This window comes from Corvus moneduloides, chromosome 9 (genome assembly GCF_009650955.1).
Source record: "Corvus moneduloides isolate bCorMon1 chromosome 9, bCorMon1.pri, whole genome shotgun sequence".
Taxonomy (NCBI): domain Eukaryota; kingdom Metazoa; phylum Chordata; class Aves; order Passeriformes; family Corvidae; genus Corvus; species Corvus moneduloides.
Genome location: NC_045484.1, coordinates 3,950,316 through 3,971,124, shown reverse-complemented (window position 1 = coordinate 3,971,124; position 20,809 = coordinate 3,950,316). Strand labels below are relative to the sequence as shown.

The 20,809-nt window shown below is 43.4% G+C and overlaps 1 protein-coding gene across 6 annotated transcripts in view; it reads right to left on the bottom strand.

The window, feature by feature from the left end:
* TPR (translocated promoter region, nuclear basket protein) overlaps positions 1-20,809 on the bottom strand; it is a 35,537-nt gene that overhangs the window by 904 nt on the left and 13,824 nt on the right. The window contains exons 20-50 of one of the 6 annotated variants that reach the window (XM_032118821.1): positions 20,652-20,792; positions 20,322-20,490; positions 19,680-19,846; positions 19,315-19,467; positions 18,663-18,779; positions 17,818-18,021; positions 17,544-17,728; positions 17,210-17,357; positions 16,702-16,839; positions 15,969-16,100; positions 15,580-15,710; positions 15,022-15,232; positions 14,723-14,869; positions 13,500-13,698; positions 12,649-12,854; positions 11,150-11,211; positions 10,116-10,324; positions 9,541-9,813; positions 8,608-8,756; positions 7,682-7,765; positions 7,155-7,352; positions 6,683-6,814; positions 6,065-6,155; positions 5,427-5,611; positions 4,446-4,514; positions 3,755-3,864; positions 3,003-3,109; positions 2,233-2,328; positions 1,932-2,088; positions 1,201-1,319; positions 207-305 (exon numbers count right to left, since the gene is read on the bottom strand). In XM_032118821.1, the coding sequence (XP_031974712.1) occupies positions 207-305; positions 1,201-1,319; positions 1,932-2,088; positions 2,233-2,328; positions 3,003-3,109; positions 3,755-3,864; positions 4,446-4,514; positions 5,427-5,611; positions 6,065-6,155; positions 6,683-6,814; positions 7,155-7,352; positions 7,682-7,765; positions 8,608-8,756; positions 9,541-9,813; positions 10,116-10,324; positions 11,150-11,211; positions 12,649-12,854; positions 13,500-13,698; positions 14,723-14,869; positions 15,022-15,232; positions 15,580-15,710; positions 15,969-16,100; positions 16,702-16,839; positions 17,210-17,357; positions 17,544-17,728; positions 17,818-18,021; positions 18,663-18,779; positions 19,315-19,467; positions 19,680-19,846; positions 20,322-20,490; positions 20,652-20,792 (4,588 nt within the window). The remainder of the gene's footprint in view (positions 1-206; positions 306-1,200; positions 1,320-1,931; positions 2,089-2,232; positions 2,329-3,002; positions 3,110-3,754; positions 3,865-4,445; positions 4,515-5,426; positions 5,612-6,064; positions 6,156-6,682; positions 6,815-7,154; positions 7,353-7,681; positions 7,766-8,607; positions 8,757-9,540; positions 9,814-10,115; positions 10,325-11,149; positions 11,212-12,648; positions 12,855-13,499; positions 13,699-14,722; positions 14,870-15,021; positions 15,233-15,579; positions 15,711-15,968; positions 16,101-16,701; positions 16,840-17,209; positions 17,358-17,543; positions 17,729-17,817; positions 18,022-18,662; positions 18,780-19,314; positions 19,468-19,679; positions 19,847-20,321; positions 20,491-20,651; positions 20,793-20,809) is intronic. The other 5 variants (XM_032118824.1, XM_032118825.1, XM_032118822.1 and 2 more) reach the window with 5 other exon arrangements.

Genomic DNA, 20,809 nt, shown 5'->3' with positions numbered 1-20,809 from the left:
GAAGGAAGTTTTCCTGTGTGAAACCTGCTCAACCTAACACACTAAACCCAAACTAGAGCTCTTAGGCTCACACGCCAAACTCGAGGGCAGGGCTGCTGTGTCACTCCACATCTGCCAGCAAGGCCAGCTTCAGAGGTGGTGGCCACAGGAGGGGTGCTGGAGCCGTGTCTGCAGCAGGCTGGCTGGGAGCAGCCGGGAGCACTTACCCCTCTGCCTGTTGAACTGGCGGCCACGCACGCCTGTCCTCAGCGTCGGGGGCTGCAGCCGGACACGGCGAAGGGACTTGGGCTGAGTGCTGCTCGTGTCTGTGGGGAGAGACAGAAAGGGTGGCTGTGCCTGCCAGATTCTCACTCTTCATCTTTCCATGTTTTCGTATGTGTTATGCTTTCTTTACTTTAGAATGATGAAGGTGCCTCCTTATTTCATTGACCTCTCCTCCAATATAAGTAAAAGCTTCAAAACAAGTAAGTTTGGGACTTCTTTTGCTATCTATACAAGGGGGTCAATTGATAACTCAATAGAGATTAACTTATTGTTGTTTCACAATTTAATTAAAAATATTTTTAAAGCTGACATCAAATATGCCAGTGGATAAATCACTAAAGTATCAGTAACATTTGCTCCCTGAAGCGTTATTTCACTTGGCCTACTCCTGTTACTGTAGTCCAAGGAAAAACGGTTTGCTGAAGTACCAAAGGATTTATAAGCATCAAAATACGACCTTGCTCTAAGAGAATCTGGAGAGACCTCAGAGCCCCTTCCAGTAACTAAAGGGCCTACAGGAGAACTGGAGAGGGACTTGGGACAATGGCCTGTAAGGACAGGAGAAGGGGGAATGGCTTCCCACTGCCAGAGGGCAGGGTTAGATGGGATATTGGGAAGGAATTGCTCCCTGAGAGAGTGGGGAGGCCCTGGCACAGGTTGCCCAGAGCTGTGGCTGCCCCTGGATCCCTGGAAGTGTCCAAAGCCAGGCCGTGCAGGGCTTGGAGCAGCCTGGGCTAGTGGAAGGTGTCCCTGCCCATGGCAGGGGTGGGATTGGATGGGCTTTGAGGTCCCTTCCACCCCAAACCATTCCATGAGTCTGTGATTTTAACAGTTTTATCTTATTTTGTATATCCTGGCTACCAGCCATGATGCCGGACAAAGGAATTCCCACTCTTAATGAAAAGGTATGAACTGCTTTTGCTGATTATCCTGTACCTGCAGATGAACTTGAAGGAGGATCCTGACTAGTTGAAGGAAGATCTGACTCATCAGATGCTTGAACAGATTCTTCTTCTTGCTGGCTATCGATTTCTAGACCTGCTTCTGAAGTAATGCTAGAAGGGAAGGAGTGGGAGGAGAAGCATGGAAGTGTATTTACATAGTTTCAAAAAGCTCAGGAAAAAAACCCCTGTCTTGGAACACAGAGATTCAATGAAAATCAAAAGTAAAATACAGCATAAAATTATAAACTATCCCCTTTTGGATCTTTACTTCATCATAATTCAACATACAGCAATTATTATAAATATTAAAAGTTGCACTTGTAAAGCAAAAGACAAAATTATTTGTCTACAAAATTCAGTAAGAACTCCTTATTCCACCCTGATGCTTCATCTTTTGTACATGCACTGTCTTGACTGGGTGACTTAGCCATATATGTGTGCTTTGCATGAAGCGTGATTTTCTGTATTACACAGGAATACCTTAGTCTTTATTCTGCAAACTGATCCTTCAACCCATGTCTTGCCATCAGTGTTTGACTACTGCAGACTCCTCTGCATTCTTAAAAAATATAATTTTTTTTTTTTGTGACTTTTATATTAACTTTGTTAAATCCCAAGGAGAAAATCAGCAGAAAACACCATTACCAAACGCTGTCTGAGCTGCCCCTGAGTGACAATGAACATGCCAGAAGCGCTACCAAAACCAAAACAGTGGTGCTTTACCCTTCAGACTCCGCCTCTGCGAAGACCTCATCGGCATCGTCGCCGGCGCCGGGCTCGGTGGTGGTGGACAGGCTGCCAGTGGAGGTGGTGACCATGGGCACGGACTGGGACGCGTGCTCCGAGGCGTCGGCCGAGGCACTCTCTGTGAACACCGTCACTGCGGGGAGCACAGGCAGCCTCAGCCCCTGCCCACAGAGCCCCTGCCCGGGACAGGCAGCTCGGGGACAGGCTGCCCTGTGCTCCTGAGGCATAATCATGGAGAATTATTCCCTGCTTTGCTCTGCAAACCCCTGCCTCTTACCTGGTGCTGCTACTTGTAATGGTGTTGTGGGGACACTACGACCCCCCGATTCCTCCTCGTGGGCAAGGAACAGTGGGGTTTCATACATCCCTAAACCTGCAACACAAAGTTCCAGTGACAATCTATCCAAATAAGCAGCTAAAAAAAAAGGATTAACTGATGTCTTCCCTCTGAACACTTGATGAAATCCAGCCACTTGTATTTAAGCAGATTTTTGTTATTTTGTTTTGACTTACTGTCAGAGCTGGTCGTAATTTATTGGAAGGTAAAACCTTGATGAAAATATTACTGCTTGTTTTTTAACTTTCATCCTTGCCTTATGCCATTATTTTGCTGTGAGCTGTCTCCAGAGAACAGCCTGTGTTCCATGCCAACAGGGATGCCAGGGAAAGGGACAGATTCAGACCAACAACAAGCACAACAGCTTGGCCATCTCTGAGCAGGTAAGGATATAGCCCAAAGATTTCTTTGCATTTGCTGTTTTCCCCTATTGTTTCACTACAGGGAAGCTACAACCAACAGTAAAATTGAAGTTAAAAACCATTCCTTCAATATTTCATTCAATTTCAAAATCCTAACACAACTAGAAATGTAGCAGTTTGAAGAAAACATCTTCTCACTTTCTGTTATTCTTTCTCTGCTGACAATTATTTATGAGTTGCAGGTTTCCACACTTCAACAATTTCCTGAAGCAGAATTGTGTTTTGTTGACTGAATTATCTCTTTTTCACTCAAAGACCCATGGAAAAGAGAGCCCAGAACTACTTTACCTCCTTGTGATGCCAGCTGCCCAAGATCAGAGTGACTGGAGCTGGTTTGTGGCATATCTTCAGGGGGCCCAAATCTGAACCGAGGAACTCCAGCTACCTGGGGGGAACTGGCAAAATACAGACTTAAGGAATTCTGCAAATTCCCCAAAGATGGGGGCAGGGGGGAAGAACTTTCTGACCAAGAGAACAAATCATGCATGAGACAAAATGAACTAATACTGACCATAAAAATCAGCTGAGCTACTGCTAAATAAACAGCAATTAGCTTCTCAAATTATTGGGAATGCATTCAAAATCAGTAGAACAGTCCTGATGAGAATATTCTTTACTTATCCGTTCTATGAACTCTCAGAATTTTAAGTGGATTGCTGGACATGTCCAGAACATCCCAAAGCAAAAATGGAACTAACTTTTCCTACTTTTATTGGCAGTATTAATGGGGAGAGAGGAAGAATGAGGAAGGAAATCAGATATAACATTTTTTTGTTTGTTTAATGTCTTCTTAGATCACCAAGTTACAATACACTGGAGATTATTCACTTCCTAATTTGCTGATCAGTTATATGACACACAATTCAAACAATAATTACTTATCTGCACATGCAGCTATCCATCCTACTACCTAGCATGTTACTCCAATCACAAGTTCATTTAATGTAAATTTATTTTCATTCCACTGGAAAATAGAAAGAAAACAAATAAAGAATAGAGAAAAGCCTTTTTTTTTTCCTTTTTCTTTTCACACTACTTACTGAATGGCTTCTGCAAATCCATCTGTACGATGTGGAACTACAAGAGTTGGTGTGCTTGGAACTGTTCTGTCCTCATCATCAAAGAAGTGCTGCTGCTGGAAAAAAAGAGACTGATATGAGAGCCTACAATGTATTTCCAGTTTTTACCAGCTGAGATACAGGTTGATTTTTCCACACAGTCCAGCAAAACAAAGACAGATTTAGCTCTAACAAAATTGTTTAATTTCCGACATGAAAAGCTGATGCCTTTGATCTCACAAAAGGTACTTTAGTCAGTCAGTCTCTTTTCTCTCACTGAACCTGCATTTGTTCTGCCAAATACAGCTGAATAAAGGGTTCAAAATTAGCTGATGGGACAGCATGAACTAGCCTTGTTCCTTTAGGATGAGCCTGAACCCAGCACGACTTTTTCCAGCAACATAGCCACTGTGACTGACTCTAAAAACAAGTAAAACCACCTTAGACAAAAGCAATTGAGCCTCTTTTGAAGTCTTTTACTTCCTGGGAGTTTTCTAGTCCTTGCCTTCCATTAACACAGGAATTAACAGGAGTAGGATATTTTCTGCAAGACTACAGAAACCATCCCCCCCTGAAATCAGCAGCCAGGCTTCTTTAACAACCAAAATAAACCCCAAGAATTAGGAATGTTCCCTCAAAGCAGGTCTTTAGTAGTAGATTTTGATACACTCACCATTCCACCTATCCCAGGGGTCAGCTGAAGTCCTCGCCCCACCGACTGTCTTCGAGTCATCTGGATTCTCTTTATGGGAAAGAAAAGAGGGAAGTAGTGTAAATGTGGTCCCATAATTCTAACAACAGACAAGCATTCAGTCAGAGCCAAGGGCAGCAGCTAATTGAGCAAATATAGCAATCATCATGAAATCACAGAATATCCTGCGCTGGAAGGGACCCACAAGGATCATCAAGAACAACCCCTGCATGCAGGACAGCCCCAAGAAATCCAGGAAGAGCCTGAGAGCGCTGTCCAAACACTCCTGGAGCTCTGGCAGTCTTGGGGCCATGAGCAGGCTCCCTGGGGAGCCTGTTCAGTGCCCCACCACCCTCTGGGGTACAATGTGTATATTCTGGGCAAGTGACAGTAACATTCTACTCAAGTCTCTACCGAATACAGAAAACTTGCACACAGAAATATTGTGATCCCAAGTCTCAGCCCAAGTTAATGGTAAAGGATCGTTTCAGTCAGGATATGTTTGAAGAATTCCTGTTTTTAATTTACAAAATTTACAAAAAATTTACAAAATTTACAGGTCTTCAACAAAGCATAATCATGGGTCAGGCACTGACTGTGAAAGGTTTAACTTGGAAAATAAATGGCAGCATTCCTTTGCCCCATCTACATTGGGGAAGAGACTCATAAAAACCTTCCAATGTGAGCTACAACCTGGTCAAGAAAAGCTTTTTTAGTGAAAATATCATCAGCCCCTGACTGACATAGCACTGGTATAATATAGTAAGAATTCCAAGATAAGAAGCAGTAAGGCACTTGGGATGGATTTATATGTTCCCTGTCCAGACATTAAGTCACTTTGCTCAGCTACCATTTCTAGGATGCTGAACAGCTGGCAACTTTTTTCCCCAATGGATTTTATTTATAAGAAACCATACAGTAATTTTTTTCAAAGTCTTCTGAGGTGTTGGAGCTGGTTTGTACCTGCACTGGGGGCCCCAGCTCCTGGGGAGGGGCGTGGATGGTGAGCCGTGGGGGCAGAGGGTGCGGTGGCCTCCTTGGGGACTGCGGGGGCCGCGGGCCCTGGCGCTCGGATGCCGATGACGGCTGCTGCTCCCTCGGGCTCTCGTGGGGAAACGTGGACTCTGCAGCACTTGTGCTACCTTCTCCTACAACACAAATACACAGGGGGAAACCTTAGGAACCACGTTGAAAACATGAAGGCAAATCTTCCAATTCTGCCACGAATTAACACCTTTCTTCCCTTGCAAGCCTGGGGACAGCCCAGTATTGTTATTTAAAACCACTTAAAGAGGACTTCGGTCAGCTACAACAGCAGCACTGAAACCAAGCATTAACTATTAAGGTGCTGATTTAGAGACAGATTAATCCATGGAGCCATTCAGCTTCCACAGCAACCACAGCTTGCAGGATTTTCAATGGAATTTAGAATAAATCCAGAAAAGAACATTTCAAAAGAATCCACATTGCAGGTTGAAATGGCCTTTAGTATTTCACTTATAATTTTACTTTTAAGTGGAGATTTTTACACATGGAAAATAGCCTCTACATTTCCCTCCCCCTACATACACAGACTGTGAAAAAACATGGAATAACTATACCACTGTTTTGGGAATCTGCTGCCCTTTGGTTGCTTTCAGCTCCTCCCATGCTCTCCTCAGTCTCTGTTCCAGGATCTGTACCATCAGCACCCTAAAACCCCACATAAACAGGGTATGACTAAACAAATTATAGGTTGTAAAGAGACTATAAAAGCAGTACAAAAGTATTCAGAAAGTAAACGAAGTCAAATATATGACAATCTTAAAAGATTTCTGTACATATCTATAGCATTAGGTAAACATATTCTCAACTGTATGAGATTTCAGAAGTTTTGAGTACCTGTGCATACACAAACCTGAACAATGTAGCCACCATCATTTAATAACAACAGACAGTGAAATAACCAGCTCTTGAAAAGCGTCACCAGCTTTGCAACCACAGTATTTGCTGCTGGCTGCTGTGCTTTGTATTTTCATTCAGCCCTCTTAAAAATTCCAAGTTGATTTTTCTTGTGAAAACACCAGTTATAAGAAATTACCATCACCCAGTAGCAGTCTCCACTTTTGGGGATGAATTCACACCAAGATTTTCTTTTCCGAGCATTCACATCTGTGCATTACAGCACCAATTTGTTGCAAGAAATTTAACACGCTATAAAAGAAAGGTACAAATCTCACCTCAGCATCGTCTGCTTCATATCCATCATTGCCATCAGCACTACCAGTTCCTTCATTGCTGTCGTCACCTTCATCTCCCATCCCCGTGTCTTCATCATCATCCTCATCCTCCTCTTCCTCATCGTCATAATCCTGTGATGAGACAACAAAAGAGCCTTAGGGAAGTGCAGAAAGGGGAGTGAAATAGGCTGGATGTGGTGCACAGATCAACACCCACCCAGACACTCCCTGTCTCCTTCTTCAACAGGACAAGGGTAGGAAAGAAGATGGAAAAGCCTGAGGGTTCAGATAAAGGAAGGTAAAAGAAAAATTAAAGGTGAATTAGCAGGTAGCTTTAAAACACTGCAGATTCAGGCAACGTAAATACAGACCACTTACACAGTCAGAAATAGTTTGATTAAATTAGTCCTGCCTGGTGAGTTTTACAGTTGATGAAAGGCAAAATCATAAAGGAATTCCATGATATACATACTTCCTGCTCCCCTTCGTTTTCTTCATCATCATCTTCATCGTCACTATCAATTACAATGACATCATCTCTCTTGGACTGGCCATCCTGAGATGAAGTGGTGTTTTGTTGGTCTGACTGAAGGGATCCAAGATCTATTGGGATAGACTGGGAAGTCTCCTCGCTGTCCTCCATGGCAGCGTACTCCCCCTGGGTCACACCCTGCCAAAGACCAAAGGCAATCACCAGAACAAACAAAATTAAATGCACCATGTACAACAGCAAGAGAACCCGACTCTGATGCTCAGAGGACAAACAGTTATTGCTGTTCCTCAAAAACTGACCAGAGGAAAGGACAAGAAAGAATGTGATAGGTGACTTAGTGACTGAACAGTGCAAGTCTAAACTTTAAAACATTTCAAGTGGTTTCCATGGAGGAGACCACTTAAACTTGCAGGATTCCATTTGCGATTTCACTTCCAAATATACTGAGAGTTTGGGGGGCAGATGGCTATTTCTGCTGAAGATTTGGGCTTTTCAAATACGCTTACTTCTCCAATGGAGTCTTGTGAGTCTTGATTGTATGTTTGTGCCTCCACCTCTCCATCAGTGCTCTCTTCTGCTGTCACTTCCTCCTGGAAGAACAAATATTTTTCTCATTTAAAACACATCATTAGCCCTAAACATGTTTGAGATTTTATTTTTCTTGTTATTAAAAAAAAAAAAAAAAAAAATTATCTTTTCCCACAAAGATTATGGGCAGCATTTTCTCCCCCTTCCTTAGCAATGCTTTTATCAAGAACCTCACTTCCCTGCCCTGGAGAAATACAACTTCCCCAGTCCACTGGACCTCAGCATCCCGCAATTTTTTCAGGACAAGAAATGAATCATCAAAGTTTCCCATTCTAACTCCAGCCTCCCAGATTCTTAAGTGATAATGTTCTTACACAATCTTGCCCTTTTCCTGTTATGAACATCCCTCTGGCACAGAGTTAATAAAACATCTTTGGCTTCCTCAACACTGTTCATGAGTGGCCTCCTGTGAGGTTCTGTCTCAATTTCATCCCTTTTTCACAGCACATCCCAAATCCCTCACACCAGCATTCACATGCATCTTCTGTAGGCTTTTCTAGCAACTCATCTTTGCTTCCCATCTCCTCAAATACACTGTTTGTCCAGAATTACTGTGGATAAACATCTTCCAAACCACACTGAAAGAAGTTTGAACTTCCTCCTCCTCAATCCTAGGATATGGCCCTCTCTCTGCCATCCTACAGGTTGAGATTTACGTCATTCATTCTAACTGGTTTAACCTCTGCCTTTTTAGATATCCAAATATAACTGTTTCCTCCCCAAGAGATTAGAAAGTCAATTAAGAATTCACTGATTTGCTCTGAAGTAACACATTTGCTCTTCCCATTAAAATCCTACAAAGGGATAGATAGATGAAGTAGTAGAACTTCATGTTTGTGCAAACCTCAGGTCCAACTCTCTGCATGATTCTCAGTTTCTTTGAAGGAAGTGCATCCACTGTTTCCTCAGAGATCTGGTCCGAGTTCTCCACGGCGTTGTCCTCCTCTTCCTCTCGGGAGCGTTTAGACAGCGAGGAACTGGGGGTAGCTGAAACTTCAAAGCCTCTCAGTTATTTTCAGAACAACATATGTACAAACCAGAAATCAAAAGCTTTGGTATTTTCCTCTGAAGATCACCTCTATTTCTGCACTGAATGACAACAATCAGAATCACAGTGAGCTGTTTCCTAGGCCATGAAAACATCAACCCCTTTAGTTACAAGTCTTAAGCTCTCAGGCCTTTCTTCACAACTTAACTGACCCTAACTATAAGCCTCAGGGTACAACTCAACTATTTCTTCCAACATCTTTGCTTTGGACAAGTACACCTAAAAATTTAACAGAGTTTCAGATGCAAACAGAAAACCCCAACAGTTTGCAGAAATGGTTCTTTTGGGGAACAAATATTCTATTTACACTGCGTAGGACAAACAGATGTGCAACAGTGAAATACAGCGAGTAGCTTTAGAGTACCTCCTCTGTTTTAAATTCAAGCTTAAGTAGCTTACTCATGGCTCCTAAAATGAACCTTGCTCACAGTGCCATGGAAACAGAGCCAGCAAGGTTTAATGTACTAAACTCTAAAGCTGCTCTGAATAAGACAAACACCAAGTTTCATTTTCTTTCTACCTTAAGGAATGCAGTGCCAACAGCATTTCAGAGGCCCCATTTCTGACAGTTCAGGAAGGAAGCCTAACTTCCAAAGTTCTTAAAACGTGCAGTAAACTAAGGGAGGGAGAAAAGGCACGCACTGAAGTGAGGCCTGGTTTGCCAAGGGTCTAACTGGAGCTACTTACAGGGAACTGTTGAGCAAAGCAGGCCTACCAAATGACACCAACCTGTGCCAAACACGGCTGTGGAGGTGGAGGGCCTCTCTATCTGGGAGCTCTGCACCACCTCCAGGATGGCAGAGGCTGGCTCCTGAGCTGCAGGCTCCATCTGAGCGTGGCTTTGCTGGGTGGGCTGCACAAATGCAGTGGCCTGTGTCTGCTGCTGCACAGTCAGGATGGGCTGGGCCAGGGAAGTCTGCACGTTGGGGCTGGTGGAGCGCACGGAGCCGCTGGCGCTCCCGAACACTGGGACGTGCTCCACGGGTCCCTCCGATTGCATGGCTGGAAGGCAAACAGCAGCACAGTCAGGGTCTTCACTCATCCAGCATGGCTCACATTCTCCCTCTCACGCTGCCCTCAACAAGCACAAGCAGTGTTTTGCAGATGAATTAATGTTATGCACATCTCCAGCTGAGGAACCACCAACTTTGCTGCAAGTAGAACGGTCATGCAAGCGCAACACTCCAAGACATGCAGGGACAATGACACCGGGAGGCCCTTCCAAACTGACTACCACCACCATTTCAAGGCAAAGGTAGCACTTTTAAGTACTGAGGATCCTTGTACTACAATCAAAAGCTCACCTTCCTGAGTCTCCACCTGTGTTGTTGGCATAACTGTGGCTGTGGGGGTAGTGGTGGGATTGGTGACTGTGGCAGGAGTCACCATTGGACGGATGCTGGCCCTTGGAGTAGACTTATTCCCAGCTATGGCAGCAGCAGTCACTTTACTGGGAGTTGACACAACAGGAGTTGGTTTAATGTTTGCTGTTGGGGGATCTGAAGTGCTGGCACTGAAAAACAGGAGATTGGTTTCATCATGGTACAGAAAGCAGATTTTAAAAATAACAAATATATTCTCATAGCCAGAAACTCTTTTTTAAAGCTTTTAAATTTAAAAGCCTGACAACAGCATAAGGAATTGTCTTCCAAACTTTTTATAGCTGAAAGAAGAGAGACATACTATGCCATCAATACCATTTTATCCATCTTGGAGGACTGACAGATTTCTTCCAAGGTAATCAAGTAGGAATCTAGATCAAAATGTTCGTACTGTTGGCTGTGCTGGGACTTTTATTACAGTGAGTAACACACCTTACATCAAAACTGATTCACTCAATACAGAGCAACAGCATCTCTTGGCTGAGACAAGGGGCAGCTAAATTTGTGGAGACATTTTTGAAAGCCTTGCTGTCTAAAGGATGCAGTTTTAACAGCTGAGAGGGAGTTTGTTATCCCAACTCACAGCAACATTTCCCATTTCAAAGCTTAGGCGTTTGACTATTTTATCTGTCATTAGAGTTATCTGTTCAGTCCATTTCTCATTCTTGCACAAGGAAGATCCTTCCCAAAACCAAAAAGGCTAGTTAACAATCAAAATTATATTATCAAAGTTAACAATCAACTTCAAAAATCTTGAAGTCTGAAAACATTTTAAAAAATCTTCCATGTTTCCCAGATACCATGTTCCTGGTGGTTAATACGGCAGTTTACAGCTTAAAAGCTCTATTGATTACACGTAGCTGAGGAGGAATGTATTATGTCAATCAGTATCTTCCCAGTTGTGATAAACCCAAGAAATATCAACCACAGAAACTCTGCAAAGCCCTTGAACTCACATTCCTCTTTCACCTGAAGCTGGAGTAGACTTGAGTGAGATTTGCCTCTGCTGTTCCGGGACCTATTAGGTAAGGAACAGAAAGATCATGTCATGTACACATGAAACAGAGCAGGCAACAAGGAAAACACTTCAGCACTTTGCTAACAAGTCTGTGAGAGAAATGCTTGCTGGGCATTTACCTGAGCAGACTCCATAATTATGGCAAATTCCCCAAACCAAATCATACTAGCCATACCAAGGCTGGAATACAATTTCGTAATTGCTCAGGTATTTTCTGAAGCTTTGAGACATGAACCTGTTATACTGAATGCATCGGTAAAACACAGAAGATAGAGGGCAGAGTGTGAACAGCTCCTTGGCTGATTCACAGCGAATGACAGAACTGCCTGCTTGTTGGCACTGGGAATTCTGATTAGGGCAGGGAATTTAAATTAAGTTCTGAACCCTTCCTGAAACCAGCTGTCGGGGTTTTAGTTTAGTCTTAGTTTTTTCCTGTTAAAGGAATTTTCTCCCATATGCATGTTGCTAGGGGACAAATAGCTGTACTTAAGAAAGACAAAAAGGGGGGTGGGGCGGGCCTGGCTACTCCTTTGTCTACACCTGGGTGTGGGGTCAGTTCGCTCTGAGCGTCCGGAGAGAGAAGCTGCAGAGAAAGGAGCTGCTGCTTCTTTCTTTCGGCCGTTCTTTCTTCCTGCTGGAAACAACGCCGGGACCCCAAAAGCCGCTTTCCCTGCCCTGCTGGAGGCCGAGCTGTGGCTGCCCTGCCCCGCTGCTGCTTCGACCTTTCGCTACGCTGTAGCCCTGCTCACCCTGCCTGCCTGGGCCTCCGTGGGGTTTTCCCATCTGGATACATCTCGTCTGCCACCCGGGATTGGCGTTCGTCCCTGCCGTTCTAGCCTGCCGTTCCAGCCTGCCGTTCCAGCCTGCCGTTCCTGAGACCCCGGGATCGGCTGCCCAGGGGTTTGTGAAGCCTTTGTGCCATCCCTTCCCGGGATCCCAGGGCACCGGTGCCGCGTGCTCCCCGAGCTCGCTCCGGAGCGCCCCCTGCAGCCGCGGGGGAACCATCGCACCTGCCCTGCTCACCGGGAGCCGCCAGCGCCCCTGCCGGCTGCGAGCGGAACTGCACCCGAGGGGAAAGGGCCTGACAGCCGAGAAGGCTGGGACTGGGTTTGTGATTGCTGTTACTGCCATAGTTATTGTTGTTTTGTTTGACTGGTTATATACATATATATATAGAGAGAGTAAAGAACTGTTATTCCTATTTCCCACATCTTTGCCTAAAGGCCCTTGATTTCAAAATATAATAACTTGGAGGGAAAAGGGGTTATATCTGCCACTTCAAGGGGGGCCTCTGCCTTCCTTAGCAGACACCTGTCTTTCAAAACCGAGACACCAGCCTGTGTATTTCCAAGAGCAGGGCACGGTGGCACCTGAGTCCAGGCTAGGCACTGGTGGCCTGGCTGCTGTCCCAGGGCTGCCTGTCAGGACTTTTTGTACCTTGTTTGTGGACTCGGGGGGCTCGTCCCGCTGCTCGTGGTGCCGCTCCTGCTGCTCCCGGAGCTCCCTCTCCAGGCGGCAGATCCGCCCCTCGTACTGGGACTTCAGGGCGCTCATCCGCACCTCCAGCTCCGTCTTCTGCTCCTCCAAGGAGCTGCTCTTCTGCTTCCACTCCTCATTTTCCTTTGTGAGCTGTTCCTTAGTACCTGGTGGAACAGGATAGGGTTCAGCCTCGCTGAATCTGCACACTGAATGCCTGGGTGTTTTACCAGGTCACTGAAGTGTTCTGAAATCCTAAAAATGTTAAGCTACAAGAGGAAATCTGGGAGGCAATTATGCCATTTTTCTATTTAATTGCAATTAAAAAAAAAGAAACCAAAGGTAGAAAAATATATAATAAATATAGATAAATAAAAAACTTAAACAAGTAGTCCCAAAAGAACAGGATGTTTTCTGCAAGCTCTTACACCATCATTCCTCTCAGTGACATTTAAATCAGAGGAGACAATGTGTTTTGCACCTGTACATTTCGGGAAGGGGAGAATTACCCAAGCTGTTACTAGGGCCAATCTGCTCTAATCAACAGAAGGATCAAAAATGGGGGTTATCATGTTGGCTGGCCAAAAGTAAGCAAAACTTTTTCTATGTCCAGTGTACACAGCTAGTTATGTACCTCTAGCATCCCTGGAGGAATTCAATTTCAAACTTTAGAACAATTCCTGCAGCATCTAGCCTAGAAAACACTTTTCAGTAAAATATGAAGCAGGCCATATTTCGCAAGCATCTTGTCTAAAGGTTTTTCCATAGAAATAATCAAAAATCTCTAAGGACAGAAAAAACAATTATAATACCAGCTAACTGTGCAATTTTCTGCTTGGCTGCAAGCAAGGTCTTCCTAGTTTTCTCCTCCTTCTCGGTGATCTGTTGCCTGAGCTGCTCTTCTTGAGTAGTCTTCTCTTGTAGATCTTGATGGAAACGGGCCAGTTCTGCCTGTAGCTGCATTATCTGCTCCTGGAGATTTCTAACTTCAGTTTCCTTTTCTGTTACTGTCTAGGGAGAGAGAAAGATTGCAATTGTTGGCCACAACCAACAACTCTGGCAAATACAGAGCCCAAGTTCCAAGGAGCTGGTATTAGCTGGCCACTGGATTAGGGTTAAAAGGCTTCTTATCAACAACAGGAGTTCAGTCCTCTCTGAACGCAAGAGCTGAAGAACAGCATTCTCTTCCCACTTATTCCAGGAAATAATGTGAGACACACTAGACACAGGATTTAAAGAAGGCTTAAGATCCCTCTTTCCCAAGAACGTAGAGGCCACTTCCCATATTTCTGTGACATGCATTAAAACACCCTCCCATTCTTCACTTGTAGGAACCCAGAATGCAGAGAATATTTCTCTGCCTGTTTTGAAGGGTTCTACCCCCCTGGACAACACTGGTTTTGACCTTTGTCCTTGGAGAAAACTGCCTACCCTCTGGGAAGAATTAGAATCTACACTGGTGTGAACTAGGTTATAGAATACTAGGTAAGATTGTCACAGGGTGAAAAATTGAGAGGATTTGGGTTTGTTAATATAGTAAATAGATAAAAGCAAAAAACATCAAAATGGAGGATTGTTGTTCTCCAGACCGTCTTCTTCTACTGCTCCATATTCTGCAGTAGAAGTAGTTTGGGATGATTGGATAAAGAATTCCACAGTTCCTGTCTACGTGACTAGATGATTATTATACATTGGTGGAAAAGTAAAAATAATGTATGCTTTTAGTGACCATTGGTTGATTTACCTTTAAAAAGGCTGTGTAATCTTGATAATTTGGCATTCTCCTGCATTCTCTGCTCTGTGCTATGTCTGGGTCACGTTAAGTGGCTCTCTGTTTCTCTGATAAGACTTAATAAACAACTATCTGAAAGCAGAGAAGGCTGAAAGTCCCGTTCATCTCTCGGACTCCTGGCAAAGACTCTAAAACTCTCCCCCATCAGGGGAGGCGTAATTAAGGCACGGTCAGTGTCATTCACTGTTACACACTTAGGGCTGCAGTGGAGAACAGTACTCCAAAATTACTCGCTGTTCTTACCTTTTGTAAGCTTTCAACCTGAGTCTCCAAATTCTTTGTCTTCACTTCAGCTTGACTGAGAGTGTCTTTTAGCTCTTGTACTTCCTGGGCAGAAACTTGGTCTTCTTGTTGTTCTGCCAAAGGCTGAGTTGATGCTTCAGCAACCATCTGAAAGGCATCAAGGGGTACCAGGCTGAAGGGGACTATCTAATCACAATGTCATTACTTTCGCAAGATGCTTTTGTGTGCCAAGTGACCAGTTTAGAAGTTCTGGGCAAACCCCGGAACTCTAAGGAATGCTCCATTTCAGTTCTATCTACCTTATCATGCTGTGCTTTCAGCTCCTCATACTGAGTCTTGTACCTGCGACCAATTTTCTTGACCTGTGTTATAGTTTTCACTTTCTCCTGTATGTCGGCCACTTTAGCATCCAGTTCTTTCTGCAAAGTGTCCTTTTCTGTTCTTATTTTAGTTACTTCATCCTTCAGGCTCTGAACAAGGTTCTGGCTTGTAGTCAAGGATGCATTAGTTCTAAATGACAAGAGATCAGAGGGAGATGCAAACAAGATGCTTGAAAACATATCTACATTTCAATATCATTTATGCAACATCACAGGCATTATCTGTAGTGGATTATGTTTTCTAGGATTTTGCAATACAGAACAGAAATCATTCTACAATATATTACTTTGGAATGATTGCAGCTAATAGCTTGCAAAACATCTCTCATTTCACCTTACCTGCTTGTTATCAAGCCACTGAAAGAATACCAAAGGTTTCACAGTTACATGGAGACAAGAAATTACACTTCCACATACAGCTATAATTAGAATCTTTTGCTTTGCACAAAACCTTTTACAAATTGACTAATACCACACCTGGCAACTTCTGCTTTAAGCCTGCCTGTTTCTTCACTCATCTGTTGGACACGCTTGGCATTTGCCTCCTTCTCGGAGAGCAGCTTTCGATACTCTTCGAGATCGGTGTCCTTCTGCTGGCTCAGTAAGTGCTGAAAGAGGGAGAAAATGGGCATTTTTGTAAAATGATTACACAGTTATAGCCAGAAAATCTCTTTGAATTAGAGCCACTGCTTTTGCATTTTGATATGGAATAGCCAACTTTGAAGCTGCATGAACAAAGCTTTAACATTCAAACGTATTTCTTAGTTTTTTATTCTGCATAAGGAAATGTAGCACTTTTTTTTAGTTGTTTGACTGGTGGGGCCTTTTTCCCACACAATGTTCTTTGAAAGGAGGCATTCCCCCACCTGAGTCCGGGCTTTCCAGCGTTTAACATCCTCTTCCAAGAGCTTTTTCTCTGCCTGCAGCATCCCACTCTTCTCACTGAGCTCAGCATTCGACTCTTGCAGGGGCAGGATGTCTGCCTCGAGCTTGCGTACCTGGGAAAGCAAAGAAAGGGCTTACACTCTGCATCTCAGGAAACGGAAGGAATCCCTCAGGAAAAAGTCATGACAGAGCTTATTTCCCAACTCTCGGCCTTCCAGTGGTCAGCTAGAGGAAGAGAAAAGGACAAGGACAACAGCAGGGGATGATCTTACAGAGAAAAAAAATACTGGTACAACTTCCCAATCTTAGATGCTCACTCTCACTTTGGTACAGGAGAGATTATTAATGTTAAAATCCAAGGCACTGGATTCCATTAAAATAAGCACCATCTCCCTTTTAAACCCTTAATAAAGCTGTGGTCTGTTTTGTATGTATTCTTGTGCCATTTTTAGTTTAATTGCTGATAATATCCCTGTTCCTGCTATACCTCTAGCCACGGATAAACACTGACTTTCAGGTTCACATAAATGGAACTGAACTTCAAGCTTTCCAATGTCTTTTAAAATTCAAACTAGAAAGTTTCCTCACTAGTGTATGACTTCAAGGAATAATTAAAATCTAAATCATGTATTTACCATAACTAGCAATGGTATATCCAGACATTTAACTCATACACTGAATATCTGACAGGTTTATGTGAAGCTCAGTACTAACCTTTGCTTGTATCTGCTGTAGCTCTTGCTCCAGCCTCTCCTTCTCCTCCCTTAACATCTTGTTGGTTTCTATGAGTATGTTCATGGTCTCAGTTTTCTTCATCAATTCTTCATGCTGTGCAATAGTTTTTGCTGTTACCTGTGGAAAGATTCAACTCAGTCATTTGTTTTGCTTGCACGTGCACATCTACTCCACCTGGATCTGGTATAACGCCACCTTGGGAAGCTATCACGGCATTTGTTATCTCACATGTACATTCAAAACAAGTAAATACGACTTAAGAAGCAGGAGATGGGGGGGGAAAAAAGATAAATGATCTTCTCCCTAATTATGAGATTCCGGAATTGCCACGCTTTCTCACAAGACTCAGAACAAGACACTCCATTTTGTTATAAGGAATCCCAGTCTAAAAACCCCCAAATTCTTTTAAAAATTCATTTCTGGGCACAGGCAGCCCCCGAACAGCCCTGTACTCATTGAAATCACAAGCACTAACCCCCAGCCATACCTGCACCTTCTCCCTCTCAGCATTGAGGCTGTCCTGCAGCTCCTGGAGCTCCCTCTCCAGGTGCTCCACTCTCTGGCGGTACCGCAGGCTCTCCACCTGCGCCACCTCGAACCTCGTCTCAGCAATCTCCTTCTCCCGACGGATAAACCTGCAGGGAGGAGTTCAACACCACATCACACCAGGAAAATGTTCTCATGTAGTGCAACCACCTCCTACCTAGCAAAAAAGCACTTGAATTTTTAATATTATCCTTCAAGTATGAAGTAATACAGAACTATTTAAGCTCAAATCTAATTTATAACCCCCAGGAGAAGGAACCCAGAGCTAAGGTTACCTAAGAATCTCCAAGATTTGTTCCTGGGATTTGCCTTCCTCACTAAGAGAAACATTTGCTGCAGTTGGGATGGCTTCTTTCATGGAAGTCACCATCTTATTGCTCATGCTCTCCAGCTGCTCATGTAATAATCGATTTTGTTTTTCCAGATCCTCACAGCGGGATGCAAGTTTTGAAGCCTCATCCTACAACAAAATCATTCATGGACTGTGATTTCTGTGGCTGAACTTCTATTAACTGAAAAAACCCACTGACACAGCAAAGCTCATCACACCTTGATCATTCTCTCTCTCTCTTCCCAAGAGGCTTTGGATTCCAAGAGCTCAGACTCCACTTTCCGAGCGGCCTCCTCCAGCTGCTGCCTCACCGCTGCGTTCTTGGCGACTTGTTCTTTGATGGCCTGTAGTGCCTCCACATCAGCAGCATGAAGCATCAATTCCCGCTCATATTTGTTCTGAGCTTCAGAAGCCATCATTGCCTGCACAAAACCAGAATAAATAAACTCTGCTACCCTTACTTTGTACGTTTGACATGTACAAAGAGACAAAATCAGTGACCACAAAGCAAAAAGAAAACCACTGTTCAAAACCTCTGCTATTCTCAAGGACAGGAAACATGGAAATGCTCATCTACTATATTTGGGGTTGGATTAAACAGCCAGAAGTTTTTCAACATCCTTGACACCGATTAGTGCTGCTGAAATTCTCATCTGCAGAAAAGTAAATTCCCTTTAAAAAACAAGGCAATAATCTTATCCGCTGCTGCTAAATATCACATTGCCCCACAGCTGCAAAAGATGACAATTATGTTTTGGGTTAGAAAAATACTTTCCCCATTGTCTTAGGGGGAACATTTTCTGCTCTCTCTTCAGGACACGGAGGCAGCAATTAATTAAAACCAGCTAATTACAGTCCCAAACAAATCTTTTTACATAATGAAATGGACCTTAGAGACAGAAATCTATTGCATTCGATAAGCAGCTGCTCCCAAAATAGAGAATGTGCTCTCCCAGCACTTTTCCTGCCTCCAGACGTCCCTGAGTAACAGCTTAGAGTTCAGCTGAAAGTTAACACGAATTTTGCTGTCCCTGGCTAAAACAGGCAAACACCACAAACATACCTGTTCCTGGCAGTCCCTCCTGGCCTGTTGTTCATTATTCAGAGCTGTGCTGGCTCTCTGAAGAGCTTCCTGAACTTCTGACTGCACAGCTGACAGACTCTTCTTCAGTTCTGAAAGCTGCAGTGACAGGGGAACAACAAAAACAAAGTAAGGACAAACACAGGACTAAGTGGCAAAGTATTTGGCAGAGTACTGAACACAGTCATTCATAATGGTGATTATTATTTATAGATTAAAATTAGTATTAGAAGAGACAAATACTTTCTATATTTTGACTTATTAATATACAGAGCTCTTTCCCAGTAAAAATATAATCCTTTACTTTCAGAGTTGGACCTGCAGTAATTCTAGTTACAGTCATTTTGTATCCTTCTGAAACCTCTCACAAAGGCTGTTACTTATGTTTTCCTGCTCAAAGCTCACACTGAGAGTGACACCTTTAAAAACACAATCACTCCACTGAAGTGACACTCTTAATGTACTGCCCAAGTTTGGAAACCTCTCACAAATTCAGGTACCCTGTGTACACTCTGAAAGATCTGGTTCAGGGCACTGCTGTACTATGAAACCCAAGTGAAGCTGAGGAAGCTTTGTGAAAGGCCATTCCTGGGGACTCTCTACCAGGGGGTCTAAGGTGGGGGTCAGTACATACCTGTTGTTCCATGTTCTCCACAGCTTTACGCTTCTCCTCCTGCAGTTCTTGTTTCTCTTTTTCTGACTCCATCAGCTTCTTTTCCAGCTGTGCCTGATATTCCGAAGACTCCTTCAGACGAGCTTCAACTGTTGTACGAACTTCCTCTGTCACCTTCATTAAAATCCATCATGAGATCCATTTTTTATCCCATTAAATACATTATTCTGATAAAAAACTGCAATTTTATTAACAATTTAAAGCCAGAATAGGTATTCTCAGCATCTAATTTAGAACAACAACACTGAAATTGTGGAGAATCACAAACTGCAATGAAGTTTTGCTCTAACAAACAATTAAATAAAAATGAGTAATTAACGACTTACTTCTTTTTCCTTATTGAGGGATTCTTCCAGGCTAAGAACCATGGCCCTGTACTGCTCCACATTACTGGAACTAGTCTTGAGCCTCTCTCTCAGGTCATTGACTTGTTCCTCAGCTTGTCTCAGCCGACTTACAAGGTCATCCACATCTTCATTTGTACCAGGCTGACCTGCAATAGTAGAACACATTCATTAACTGAAGTTCAACTTAGTTTTAAAACCACTGTTCTCTTGAAAAGTGAAGTAATATTAGGATAATAACACGATAAAAACAATTATTTTCACAAAGCTTCCCTAAATAAAAACTGTAACCCCTCACTAAAATAATGGCTTACAATAAACATTGTTGACTATTTAAAACTATGTAACCTAATACATGTAAGCTCCTTCAAATAAAAATAAAAGGAATCCTTTAAGAAGCTTTCCTTTATTTTTCCCCTTTGTCAAAGACTGCTTGGATGTGAATTTTACATTAGCAAATCACGCTGGTTATCATTTGTCTGAGTATGTGATTGCAGTAACAAAGAGGTTTATTATTTAGTGTACTGTTGTCCCAATTCTAACTATTATGGACTGTGAATTTTACCATTTTGCAGATGGTAACGCTTAGAATAAAGAGAAATTAACTGTGGAGGAAGATTTTACCCTTCCCTGGAGGCCTCTGTGAGGACTGGGATGTGAGCTGGGCCTCAGTGTTGTTCAGCTGCTGTTTCAGCATGGCGTTTTCCTTCTGGGTGTTCTTCAGGAGCTCCTTTGTGTTGATGTGACGGTTGGTCTCCGTCTCCAGCTGCCTCTTCAGGTCCAGGATATGAACCTGCAAGCACAAGGTTCTCCAGCTTGCAATGATTCCCAAATGGCACAGGGGCCGAGCGCGGTTCTGCATGCATGTCAGGTATGGAGAAGAGCACACTGCACTCTGGCAGAAGCACCTGGGGCTTTGTTTTCCTCCAAACGAGTGCAGCAGTTTCCACTCACCTCTTGATTCTTGGTAAGGGAATGCCTTTGTTCCACCTCACTTTCCAGTTTCTTCTCCAGCTGAGATATCTCACGCTCCAGCTTTTCTATCTGATTATTGAGTCTCTGCTTTGTTTCTGTCTCAGATCGCTCCAGTATTCCCTGAGAAAAGAGCACAA